We start from the raw sequence: 13,606 nt of genomic DNA, 5'->3' as shown, positions 1-13,606 counted from the left end.
GGATTTCAGCTCCTGCAGTTCAACACTGGCAATAACTCAATTTACGAGAGCCCACCAAAGCTCTCAGGGCAGTTATGAGCCTCTCATTTCACACAGTGCTTCTCCCATCCTTAACAGCTTTTAAATATCTTCTCACATAAATGAGAAACAAATTGTGTGTGATGGTATAAGCAGCAGATTTTCAGGATAAACTAATTTACTTATGGAGTTTTATAAACTTTTCCCCAAGGTGTTGTGGCCAGTGAGATCACCAGTTTGCTCTGGGTGATATTAACCCCAAATTTCTTAATTTCAGGAATGCAAACACAGGGTATCTGCTCGGCAATAGTCCTTCAAATTCAATGAGATTTTTGGGAAAATTCATAATAGTTTATAGGCACATGGTGCAAACACTGTGAAACTTCTGCAGTTGAAGCCTACCTGTGACAGACCAACCAGTGATGCACATGAAAATAATTTATATTTTTCAAAGTTCTACACCAAGGCTAAACTAATAACTATGCCTCTAATTAATGACCTTTCCTAGATGGTAAATCCAGGAAAGAAGTACCTGGGTGTTGATTAGCTGCCTAATCAGAAACACGGTGCTGATCTCTTCCATCATTTTTGTTACCTCTTTAGCATTACTGAGGTTTCAATAAAGTCCGTGATGTAATGTAGACTTTTAATTATGCCAGATTAATGTAATATTTCTGATGAAAGGGTAATTGAAAGAAATGGAGCATGCATGAGCTGAACTCCAAACTCCAGCTGCGTTAACTCTCTTATTTTAATGGGAAGTAAAGGATGAATGAATTTTGGGTAAAGCTCATTCCTGTACAGAGGGTCAGCAAGAAACTTAAATGCCTTTAATTTTTATGAGGTTTTAACTGCAGTGTAGGAGCAGAGTCTGTGAAATAGAGGGTGAGCTTGGTCTCATAAAGAGCACAACTTTCAAAAGCTTTTAATTACTCCGTTTAGGCCTGTGTCATTAAAATAAGCAGGGAATTGAGTCACTAATATGTAAATATGTTCAGAGAAAGCTCTGGCTGCAGCAGGGAAAGCTGGGGAGAACCAAAGCATTTTCTGAGATCAGAAGTTCTGCACACACCACTGCTGGCTGGCTGAAGGGAAGGGTTCTGCTGGAATATGAGATCTTGGCAGCCTGAACCTCAGGCAATGAATTTACATCCTACCAGTTGTTTCTTCCCTGGAATGCAGATCATTAAATCTTAAATTTTGTGCTTTTTTTTCCTCCATTTTCTTCTGTTGTGTGAGGATGAACATGAGGAGTAAAGCTTGAGTCAGCCCAGTGTGACAGAGGCAGGGAGATGTCTCTGTAGTCATTGAAGAAGCCAACTTTAGGAACTTGGGCTGAATTAGGAGAATTGCACCTTCTCGAACCAAATCAGCTTTTGAAACTCTAATTGAGGGCTTTCCTGTGGAATTGGCCACAATCACCAACTCCAAATGCAGCCAGCAGACCTTGGTTGAGTAGAAAGAGGAGTTTATTCCATCTGATTTTCTATGTCATGAGTCTCCCTACCCTGAACTGTGCACTTAGACCCAAGTATAATTATTTTTAATAATGCTATTAGGACATTTAATCCAGACAAACTCTCACAATGTTTGTCAGTTTTTTTGACCAGCAAAAGAAAAATTCCTCTTGCAAAGGCAAAGCCCTGATGCCAACAGCCACCAGCTGCTGGTGAGAACATGCTGTGCTTTCTTATCTGAGCCCATTGACCAGAAATGTAATAATTCATAAACACATGGCAGTAACCCTTGCCTTTCTCACTGCTATGGATCTTTAAGGTCTCTTCCAACCTAGTAATTGTGTGAATTCTGTGAATTCTGTGCTATCTCACTGTTATCTCAGAAGGAATGAGGCTGAATGTCTCTCAAGTATCAAAGAGGTAGAACTGTGAGATAAAATTGGTGAAGATCACATTAGAGACTGAAATGGGAGAGATTTCTGGAGAAATACATTCCCTACAGCTATGCTCACTTAGTGCTGCTGTGCATCCCTGGATACCCAAAGGAAATTGTGGAAAGGACAAAATAAGAGCCAAAATTCCCTCCCCACTTTGTGGCTTGAGTGCTTTGGGCAGCAAATCACTCATTGTAGGTAATTTCTGTCAAATCACTCATTGTAGGTAATTTCTGTCAAATCACATCTAAAACAACACAGGGTGGGTAATAATTCCTGAGTGCTGAGGCCAGATATGGAGACAGAGCTGATAAAAAGAAAATAAAATAATTACTCGGCCTAATTATCATTAGCGTGCAGATCTAAACCTGCCAGGCACAGACTTACCAGGGAATTAAGTTCTTAAAAGAAATAGTTCTCATTGATCAGCAAATGTGCTCCCTGCACGCATTATTTGCACATTTTATGCTCACAGTATTCCTTAAATACTAATATATTTTATGAGCTATTGCCAGCAAACTATAAATTATCTGTGCTGTAAAATACATAATAATGGGTAAAAAAAAAAAAAAAAAAAACACCAAAAAGCCAGAACCAATGCAACCCCATCAAAGTGAGTGGAAAAGTCACCAGGTGAGCTGGTTAGAGCTGGGGCTCAGATAAGGAGTAGATTCTAAAAATTTGGCTCTGTGTGAGCATTTCTGGAACTTTCATTTGTTCCTTTTTTATGGGGCCAATAAATAAAAAGAAAAGTCAACAAGAAAACTACAATTCCTATACAGGAAACAATAATGAACACTGGAAATCCAGCTGGGAGAACAGAGAGATTTTAAATATGGACCAGAGGCTCAGAGCTCCCCAGTGAGTTTGGAACAGAGCAGTTGTGTTGGCTTCAGTGGATTTCCTCTCATTCAGGGTGGAGTTTTCCAGGCAATACTTTGGTTACCCTTGATTCCTGTAGATTTTGTGTTAAGGGAGTTACTGGCCAAATGTTTGGCCAACTAACACCTCACATCAGACTCTTTATAGAAATTAAATTTGTAACTGATGCTGTATTATTAAACACAGAAAATAAAAGACTGATGTTCTCTAGGACAGAACAATTTCCAATTGTTTCTGTGTGCAATAGAAAGAACCAAGACTGATTTGATCTTGCATATTCTTGCTTACCAAGGGTGGGTGTCTACTGAAATTTTACAGACCATAATTTTGAGTGTTGAATCTGATTTCCAGAGGTAAAAACTACTCCTTTAAATAATCCACCTGTGCGAAAGGGTCAGTCACCATTAATGGCTGTGTTTGGAACAATTCTTTTAGCACAAGGCTTGGCTGAATTCAGAGTAGTCTTGGCACCCTCTGCCAATGCCAAGGATTGGTGGAAGTGTCAGCAGATGTTGGGACACAGCTGTCTGTGGAAGGGGTCCAGGTTTGTTTGAGCACACCTCAGGGGAAGCTGTCACCACAGGCTGTGAATGAGAGGAAAAACAGGGAATTTCCTGCAGAGAAAACGAAGGAATAATGTTCAGGGGGAAAGAGGCAGTGAAGGAGCCACAGCTACAGAGGTTTTGTCAAAGTGGCAGAGCAGGAAAATGCTCTGTGGAGCACAAGGCTGGCAGGAGATGAGCACACAGCAGCTCAATTTGTCAAGGGTTCAGAAAAGATGCTGCAAACCTGCTAAGTGAGAGCCTGGTAGGGGATTTAGATGTTTGAATGGCTACAAAAAGCCCTTTGGGACAACCTGTGAGAGAGAATCCTCTAGATTGACATAACCTAAATACACAGACCTAGAAAGGAGACTCCATGACAAAAACCTCCTCTGGTTTGTTTGTGCTTTCAGGCTTGAACAAGAGGCAGGATGATGGTGTTGTCCTGAGCAATCAAAGAAGGGAGTGCTTTAGGGAGAAGATTTAAGAGCTGAGTTGTAGCTGTGCAGAGCTGTCAGGAAAACATCCAAAAAGTTATCAGAGCTGGAGGCTGACATTTTAGACTAAATGGAAAAGTGGGAAAAGAGAGTAAGAGCTCTGAACTGTCAGCGCCAATGTCATTGCTGAGCAGGAAAGGATGGTGGCACTGAGAAGGGGAAGAAACCAAAGTGAGGGGGAAAAAAGGTTTCCTAAAAAAATAAAATGGAGGAACACAACCAAAGGACAGGCTGGAAAAGTGATTAGAGAAATCATGGTAAAATTATAGGAGGAGATAGTCCCAGGTGCCAAAGGAGCATCATCTTCAGTCATGTGATTAAATGGATCAAAGGCAAGAAAGGATGAAGTTAAGAAGAAATTTCAGTGAAAGAATATCTGGGCAAGGATTGTAGAGCTTTGAGGTGAAAGGAGTCAGGAATGGGGTGGTGCTTGCAGGGGCAGGTGGGGTAACGGGGAGGGTCAAAAATTCCTTGTGAGAGACAAACTGGCCTTCAACAGATACAAAAATAGCAAAGGAGAAAGATTCATAATTAAAGCTGAACTAACTAGTTTTAGTACCTCCCACAATGTGTAAAGGTAGTAGCATTCATTATGCCTGTCAATATAATGTAAAATATACAAGCTTTTCTTCAGGTGTGCCCATCAATCACCAAACCCTGCCCTTTATTTCCAGGCTGTTGGTGAAGCAGCTCAGTGGCTGCTGGAGTTGGTGGGGTATTTATAAATTTTGTGCTGACAGATTTCTCTGGTGACGTTTCAGCCTGTGCACTGCACAGAAGCTCAGCGCCACAGCTGCTGCTCATCCATCATGTCCAAGTGCCTGTCCTTAGCAGGAAGACCCCCAAGGATCTCCCAAGGATTCAGAGCAGCTTCATCAATCCCAGAGCCGGTGTCAGTTCCTTTGAGCCAGGATTAAACAAATGCCCTTTAATGACACTAAGCTTCCTTGGGATCTGGAAATGCTATTTTTCAGGTTGTCTGTGAGATCAGAGTCTCAAATTCTTTCTTTTCACCACCCAGGAGATCAGGTTGTTTACGAGAATTTAGTTCTAGCTGGCATCCCTAATCCAAATATATCCAGACTTTGGCAGTCATGACCATAAATCTCCTATATGTGAGTCTGGATCCTGATTTTGTGGCCAGACCTCTTCTTTCAGCAGCAGGCTAAAAATCCATCTGCCAAGCAATTCCAGATTTTGTCCTATTTGGAAATCTCAGTTAAACTTCTCACTTCAGTGAGCCCCATCCATCAGCACCTCGATGGATTTCTTACACTTAATTTGCTTTATTTACCTTTGTTTACCAGAACTGAAGCACTGCAGGGAAGGGGCCAGGGAGGTGTTGGCATCCAGGTGCCTGCATTGCTGCAGAATTCAATACTGACATCAGTTCAAAGGATAACAAGAAAGACAAAAAAAACAGCCTTATCAATAATTATATTGAATTTGATTTGCCCTAAAAGGCAAACAGATCATTAAAAATTTTTAAAGGGCACAAACCAGCATCTAACATTGACCATTACATTTCTGTGGTGATGACAAAACCATCAATATTACAATATTATGATATTTTAAGTGTACAGATGCAATAAATATCAGACAAACATCTGCTGACTGAGTTTTGATGTGTCTTTCCCTTGGTTTTACAGGCTGAGTGTGAGCTACAGCTAATGTTAGATTTGTTCCTGAACTCTCCTTTCTGAATTTCTTTACTGCCTTGGTGTTATCAGAGTGTCCATCTAAAACAGAATTCAAGTGCCACATTCCCTTCATTTAATGGAAACCCCACATAAATGTTTTATATTTCTGTAGCAACATTAATATGATAGAGCAGGCCTTTTATTCCCTGGTATATTCACAAACTATAAGGCTCTATTAGAGGGTTATTTTTCAGAAGATATTGTTTGTCTGCTCTTTGCTTGTCAGGGTGTGCAGGGAGGGAGGGGCTGGCATTTCCTTGGGCACAAATGGAACTGATGGAGGTGTCAAGGGAGGAATCAGGTCCTGGCTCAGGCTTTATCCTCTCATCACATCTTCCACAATTGCACCACAAAGGTCTCTGACTGCCCCACATGGCATTTTGGGCTTTCCTCTTGGAGATTTCTGCACCCAGATAATCAATATTTAACTACTGGCAATGTTCATGCACCCAACCAGCGATTTGACTGGGGGGAAAAAAAAATCCCAAACAGTTGAAGATCCTGTGATTTGCATGGCAATACTCACCCCCATCTCCTCCTTTAGGTCTGTAAGAATTCCTGCCATTTGAAGCTGTCCTACCGAGTTGCCATGGCAACGAGAAGAAGGGAAAAAAACCCATCAGCTCTGAAGATTGCAGTTTACAATGACTGTTCTTCACTCCTCGGCCTCAGTTGCTCCAGTTTAGTTTGCAATCTCACTCAATCTGTACCTTGGTGTTCGACAGCCTCCACCCCTCTGCCCTTTGGCCCTGGATTCCTCCTGCAGGACACAAGGTTTACTCAAAATTTACTCTGAATGTTAAAAGACCACGACATCCAAACCCCACCTTGGGGGAGCAGAAAAAAAAAAAAAGAAAAAAAAAACCACAAAACCAGATTGACTCCATTTTTTTTCTATCTGTTGACTTGTTGCTATTCAACTGTTCAGAAAATATTTTGTCTGTGGGTTAGTATTTGTATATGTATGAGTGTATGTATATATATATATTTATATAGAGAGAAGAGTTATACCACAGGTTTAGCTTTTATAAAACGTTCATCTGGAGGGTGAGAAGGGAGGGAGCAGAAGAACACAGCCACAGATGAACTGTAGCTGTCCCAGCGTGGCTAAACCTGCTGTGTTTGCTGTCCAGAGCGTGGCCAGGAGCAGAGAGCCCGTGGCCACCCCGGGCTCTGCCGTGGCCCTTCTCGTACCTCAGGTTCAGCAAACAAGAAATGCGAGTCCCCAGGGCTTGTTCCTGCTCTGAGCTGCTCTCCCTGGGCCCCAGAGGATGCAGGAGGAGCAGCCAGCTGTGAGCAGCTCAGCCTGACTGGAGGGGCCAAAGGGCTGGAACGTGGGCTGGGGCAGGTGACAAAAAGTTTAGATCAGCTCTGCAGGTGAGAAGCTGAGTCCAGCAGCAGCTGCCAGCGCTTGCCAGAGCACTGATCCCTGCTCAGCCTCCCTGCCAGCAGGTGCCCTGCTCTAGAAATACCCTCACAACCACACAAACCCATCCTTTTGGATATATATATATATACATACATACACACGTACACACGGTTTCCAGTTAAGAGTAACAAGAGCATTTCTTTGTGTGTGTAAACTTACCACACCTGTTTGCAGACATGGGAAAAAAGGGTGTTTGTTCTCTATGAATATGGATCCTTTTTTATTCTGTGAGCATGTAAGGTCAAAAAACAAAAAAAATTCCTTCTAACTGTATGAAGATGATCATCTTGTTAATAAACTGTAAATGATCCATCAAAGCTCACACCAAATTTTTATAAAATTAACACAAAAAGTATACTAGTGACAGACTGTGGCTTTTATTAGAGCTTGCCAGTAACTAGGGTAAGGTAAGTGTCTTAGAATATTTTAATAAACTTGCTTATTTAAAGTTTAAACAAGAAAGCTTCCTTATGCAATAGAACTTTGCAGCTGCACTCTTTAGTTAGCATTTTTGCAGTAATTATGGGTCATACTCTGGCATCGTTACTACAGTGAGAGTATGAGCATCCCTTCCACACCACGTATATGTTTCAATAGTAAAGATTTTTGGAAACATCAAAAAGAAGTCCAGACATACATTTAGTTTCCCATATTGCTACACTAGATATTAAATGTGTGTTGGTGGTTAAAATTTGCTGTACAATAGCTTTTCTCTGACTTCCTGTATTATACCAAATATGAAACAGGTTGGGTTTTTTTCTTTCTTCCTTCTTTTTTTTTTTAATCAAAAGGAGTAATAACAACAGCGACAGAGGAAAAATGAGTTTGTGTTGTGAGCTTTCCTAACATTGTAGATTTCTTGATAAGATATGAGCTGCCTTCAGACCAGTTTTTCTCTTCCAGCTTAACTCCTGCAGTCCTGACCAAGTGAAATCTGCCCCTGCTCCCTGCAGGAGCCTCTGTGTCACCAAAGTGGCACCTGAGGGTCACTGGGAGCTGGTCAAGGACACCAGGAGAGGCTTTGGCAGCTCCAGGCATCCCAGCAGGGAAGTGCCTGATCCCACCCCTTACCATGGGCACACTCCTGGTCCTCTCTCCCTGCCCATGCCTCGTATGGACCCCACGCTGCTGCTTTGCCATCAAAAATCACACCTTTTTTATTAAAAAAGATATATATATATTATTTTCAAGCAAATTTTTCCAAAAGGAACAATTTAACTGCTGTATGGCACCTCTGGAATTCCGACATGTATGTTCAATGAATGCACCCAAAGATATTCTGCTTTGAGCTACAAAACCTCTATCTTGAATAAAAGAAATTATATTACCCTGCCCCACAAATACTCTTTTCTACTTGCTTTTTTCCTCTCTCCACCCAGCCAAACCCACCTCTGGAAAGACCCCCCTTGACTTTGGTGTCATTTCTGTCAAATGCCAGAAAAATCTGCCCTTCCCTGCTTTAAACCAAGGCTCACAGAGCATTTGGTAAATCATCCCAAGGGCAGCCAAAATGAGGAACAAAGAGAAAACTTCTGCCTGGAGCTCCACGAGCAAGGGGAAGACTCTTCCTACCTCCCTGTGCCCCAGGAAAAGATCTTTCTTCTTGGATCCACTGCAAAATTTTGATGTGCAAGGAGGTCAGAGCCTGGCTGAAGCTCTGACCCAAGGTGCATCCAAGCCTCCATTCCCATTTTCCCTTTATTTCTGCTCTCACATTAAAGCCCCCCAGCCTTTCCCAAGTGTCCCAGGCTCCCCAGGGAGCCCATCCCTGGCCTACCCAGGCGTGCCAGGAGAAGATGAAGCTGCCACGTTCATGTTTCTCCCCATTTAACACAGACTGTGGCACATTCATGGTGTGACACGAGTGAGGAACCACAGCAGAATCTGAATTTTCCTACCTGAATAAAAGGTGTCACCTCTGGCTCAAAAAACCAAAGTCCGTTTTCTGAAATAAAGGAGCAACAACGATTTATCCATTTTTCTACAATATAATGAAAAAGCAGAAGATTTACAAAATTAGTTGTGATATTTTCTAATAGTTGTTTATGTTTAACATTAATTCAGCCAAGTTTGCTGTTTTTATAATATACTCCTTATTCCTACCCAGCTGTTTTAGCCCCACCAACAGTTATTTCAGTCTGTGTTTGTAGGTACATAAATGCTGTCTAGAGCTGGAAAGGCAGTGAACTTGTTGATTATCATTTTGTAACATGCACAAAACTTTTTATTTGTTAAAGTCATTTCACTTGAAAAGGCTCTGTGCTGTTGAAACAAAAATTGGGAATAACAATCAGTGATAGGGGCTTATTAGCAAGAGAAAAATCTCATTTTTGGTGTGCTTGCTAATTGAACCCTGGTCTGTGCTCCTCGTGTGTGCTTTTCCAATATGCCTGTGTGCATTTATTAATGTCCATTTTGTTCAGTAGCTGTAGGTAGGAAGATTAAAAAAAGGGGAAACGAGCTGAATTTGCTGCTGGGTGTGGAGGAAAATGAGGTGAGGGTAACACAGTCCCTGAGCCCTGTTCTCATCATGTTTACACTGCTGGAAATCAAACAGCAACTCCATCAGCAGAATTGAGGTTCAGTTCATCATATTTAGGTGAAATTTTGCCTCCCCACATATTGCTTTTTGCTGGTTGGCTGGGAACAGTTATTGTATTTGCAGGGAATGCCCCAGTGAAGGCAGGAATGATGCATCTGACTCCATGCTCTCAGAAGGCTAATTCATTACTTTATTATACTATATTATATTAGAGAATAGTAAACTATTAAAGAATAAAGAAAGAATACTTATAGAATGCTAAAAAGATAATAATGACAACTCGTGACTTTCTCCAGAGTCCCAACACAGCTTGGCCCTGACTGGCCAAAGAGTGAAAACAACTCCCAGCAGAATCCAATGGAACAATCACCTGTGGGTAAACAATCTCCAACCACATTCCACATGAGCACAACACAGGAGAAGCAAATGAGATAAAAATTGTTTTCCTTTTCTTTGAGGCCTTTCAGCTTCCCAGGAGAAAAATCCTGAGTGAAGAAATTTTTCCAGAGAATGTGAGTGCCACAAACAGCAAAGCTGCAATGTTTGTCACAGGATTGCTGAGTGCTCACACGTTGTCAGAAGTCTGGGGTTTGTCACATCCAGCCACCCACAGGTGACTCGTGCCCTTCACCGACCACCTGAAGGTGTCTCCAAAGCTCCCAGAATAATCTGGTTTAACCTTTATTTGAAATGGATGGGGTCAAATAATTTGTCCTGGTCTCTTGCATAGTCATTTTTTTTAATTACTATAATACAAACCTCATTTATTAAATTATGGACTCACAAGCAGTTTGTAGGGCCCTATCTTATATGCTTTATCACTACAAAAAAGACATCTACTATATTGACAACTTTTGTCTTTCCTTTGCAAAGGCCTTTTGTCTGAAATACTGAGAAAACTGCCAATTTTCTTCTCTAATGTTATTAATCCACTCAGAGCAGAATTCTGTACACAAACAATTTTACATCATTTGGTCTAAAGGCCAAGCTGCTTTTGGAATAGGTTTAAAAATGTCTTATTTAATTTTTTTAAAAAATTAATTATATTAAAGTCACATTGGCTTGAGAACACCAAGTCTAAAGCAAAACTCTGCTCCTGCCTTGCCTTTATTGCATCTCTAGAAACTCTGCTGTCTGAGAGATCCAGCCCAATGCTAACACAAAGAATAATAAAACAGCAATTACTTCCTTTCAGTTAACTCTGTGCTCTATAATCTTTAGAAATCACGTCCAGTGCTCATTAGTAATTATCATTATGGCTATTCTCTTTAGAGCAGACAGAGCTGAGCCTTTCCTGCACAAAGCACAGGAGAGGCACTGCCAGGACACACGAGCTGCTTTGGGCTGGTCCCGGTGGGATGGAGGCACTCCCCCACTCTCAGTGGAAAGTTTCTGCTTGCACAACTGCTATGTGTGTATATATGTAGATATATAGAGATCTACACATATAAATATATATATTATATATATGCAGGTGGAAGGAGATTGATACAACAAGGGGGACTTGGAATAAGCAGTTTAATTCCCTCATTTAGGGATGAATTTATGAGTGACAGCATGTACTGAACCGGTCTGATTTAAAGCAAATAAAAAGGGCAAAAAGCCCAAAAAGGCTTATCTCAACTCTCCTGTTGTATTTCTGCTGCCCTGAGCTGTCCCCTCGTACCACAATTATATCAGTTGAAGACATGCATCATTGTTTTCTGACTCATTTTCAGATGTCTGTGGATCAGCAGGTCACCAGTAGTGGAAAGGGAAGGGTTTAGAGCCAGAATTCCTCATTCCTGAGCTTTCAGTGGGACAGCTGTTTGGGAAAGTTTCATCCAGCCTTGAGCATTGCACTCCTCCTCTGCATCAGCAAGTGACTGCACTCTGTAATTTGGGGTGAAATGAATGTAGCCTAGAGCCAGGCTGGGTGTTTGGATGTGCACACACCCCCTGCCTGAGGAATAAATCCGTGTCTGGGGACTGTGATGGGAACTCAGCACAAAGGAGTTGTGTTGTTACTGCCATTTCAGCCAGAACCCTTCTGTAAAAGCACACCTACCCCACAACAACCTCTGTCCCTTGAAGTTCTTTAAGTTACCATCAAGATTTTTTTTTATGATTTTTTTTTTCATTTTTAATAGTCCAAGCAAGGAGGAAAACATTTTGTTTGATTTTCAAGATGCTTAAATCAGCTGCTTTTCCAGTTAATCATTCCTTTGGGCCCTAGTTGCTGAATCGCTTGCTGTTTCTGAGGTGTAAATAAACGTTTTGATTTATGACGTGGTTGCAAAGAAACTTGTAATTTATTTGTGAAATGCTCAAATAAAGGATGTATGGGCTTTTACCTTCTGTCTGGACCTAGACCTTGCCTCAGGAATGGAGGGCCACAAAATGACCTCCAGACTGGCAAAGGAATGGAACTCCTGTGCTAAACACCAGAAACCCCAGGGTGTTCTTAGTGAAGGAGAAAAATTGCAGCCTTCACCTCACCATGGTGTGCTTTGAGAATGAGAACTGGGAGCTTAGAGAGGTAAACAGAATCACAGAGAATGGTTTGGGTTGGGAGGCACCTTCAAAATCATCTTTTGGATGATCTAAAGATCAGAGACACCTTCCACCAGAGCAGGGTCCCATCCAGCCTGGCCTTGGACACTCCAGGGTTGGTTTGACCACACAAAAAATAGGTTTTCTCACACAAAAAGCGGAAGTGAATATTCAGGTAACAACGATAATTTGCTGTCTAAAGCTTCATTTCCATTAAAGAGGTTGCCTTGAGCCAAACCCAAACCAGATGCCCCAGGCTGGACTGCAGCCAGGAGCTCTCATGGATTTTTGTGCATTTCCTTTCTGCCTCTGGTCACCCACCACCATCAGTTCAGCTGAGAGCAGCCAGCCACAGGAACTGCACAAACAACACAGAAAACTGAACAAATGCCTCCTTACCAGGGAGTTCTTGTTCCAGTGTAAAGCTAAAGCCTGCTGCCTTGCTGAAATTCCTGCAGGTTGTATTTTAGATCTTCTAGGAAGTTATCCAAAGTAACAGAGCCACATAAAGGTAGAATATCTCTGAAAATAGCCTTTCAATACCTGTGAGAATAGAGGAAGCTGGGGAGGGAGGGCAGCAGTTGAAGCAAACATTTGAGTACAAGCCCCAGCAGCTTTCTGTCACCGAGACCCACCTCCAGCTCCTGCCCATTGCTGATGCTTTTTCAGGCTTTGAATCTAAAGGGGTTTTTTCATGGCCCATAATAAGTAGAGGATGAAAGAGCCTACATGAAGCTTGTGGTGTAATTGAGCAAAAGGTCACCCATTACCTGAAAGGCACAGCAAACGTGTGCCACCTCCTTTGGTCTCAGCTGAGATGGTTGTTGTGAAACAGCACAAAGTTCAATCACGAGCAATGGAGTGTTAACAGAGAGAGAAAATGCTGGATGGTTTTTAGCTGGGGGAAGTTTTGTTCTGCCCTTTCAACCTTCCTGTGTCTCATCTCACACCTCCCGTTCTGGACTGCACGCTGCTGGTAGCTGGTAACTTTGCACAGTTCAGCCCACTCATGGTTTATCTTCAGCACCAGTAAATCAGAACAATACCTTTCCCTTCAGTACAACCTTCTCACCTGCAGAAACAAAGCAAGGGTCGCTGCTCCTGCTGCAAAGCTTTTGGGAGGCTCAACCTCCTCACCTCTGGCCAGACTCTCCTCATCCTCCTGCTGACCTTTGGCTGCTCCCGTGGTTCCTGCAGTGAGTGATCCAGCCCAGCACAGCCCAGCTGTGTGTGGCAGCACAGCCCACTCCCCTGATCCATTTCCCAACCCACTGCTCCACATCCAGCTGTGTGTGGCAGCACAGCCCACTCCCCTGATCCATTTCCAAACCCACTGCTCCACATCCAGCTGTGTGTGGCAGCACACATCCCTCCCCTGATCCATTTCCCAACCCACTGCTCCACATCCAGCTGTGTGTGGCAGCACACATCCCTCCCCTGATCCATTTCCCAACCCACTGCTCCACATCCAGCTCTGGGATATCACCACCAGCACTGGCTGGATGCACGTCCCAAAAAAACCTGTGCAAAACAAGGAAAAGCATTTTGCCTCCTTGATTCCTGCCAGGTATGC

General features: G+C 42.5%; 1 protein-coding gene across 3 annotated transcripts in view; it reads left to right on the top strand.

The window, feature by feature from the left end:
• Positions 1-11,768, top strand: part of CDH13 (cadherin 13) — a 435,704-nt gene extending 423,936 nt beyond the window's left edge. For all 3 annotated transcript variants that reach the window (XM_064386249.1, XM_064386248.1, XM_064386250.1), the window contains one exon: positions 6,075-11,768. In XM_064386249.1, the coding sequence (XP_064242319.1) occupies positions 6,075-6,082 (8 nt within the window). In that variant the 3' untranslated portion in view covers positions 6,083-11,768. The remainder of the gene's footprint in view (positions 1-6,074) is intronic.
• Positions 11,769-13,606: the final 1,838 nt, after the last annotated feature.

Source organism: Passer domesticus, chromosome 12 (assembly GCF_036417665.1).
Source record: "Passer domesticus isolate bPasDom1 chromosome 12, bPasDom1.hap1, whole genome shotgun sequence".
NCBI lineage: Eukaryota > Metazoa > Chordata > Aves > Passeriformes > Passeridae > Passer > Passer domesticus.
The sequence above is the reverse complement of the archived record's forward strand: the minus strand, read 5'-3'. Positions and strand labels throughout refer to the sequence as shown.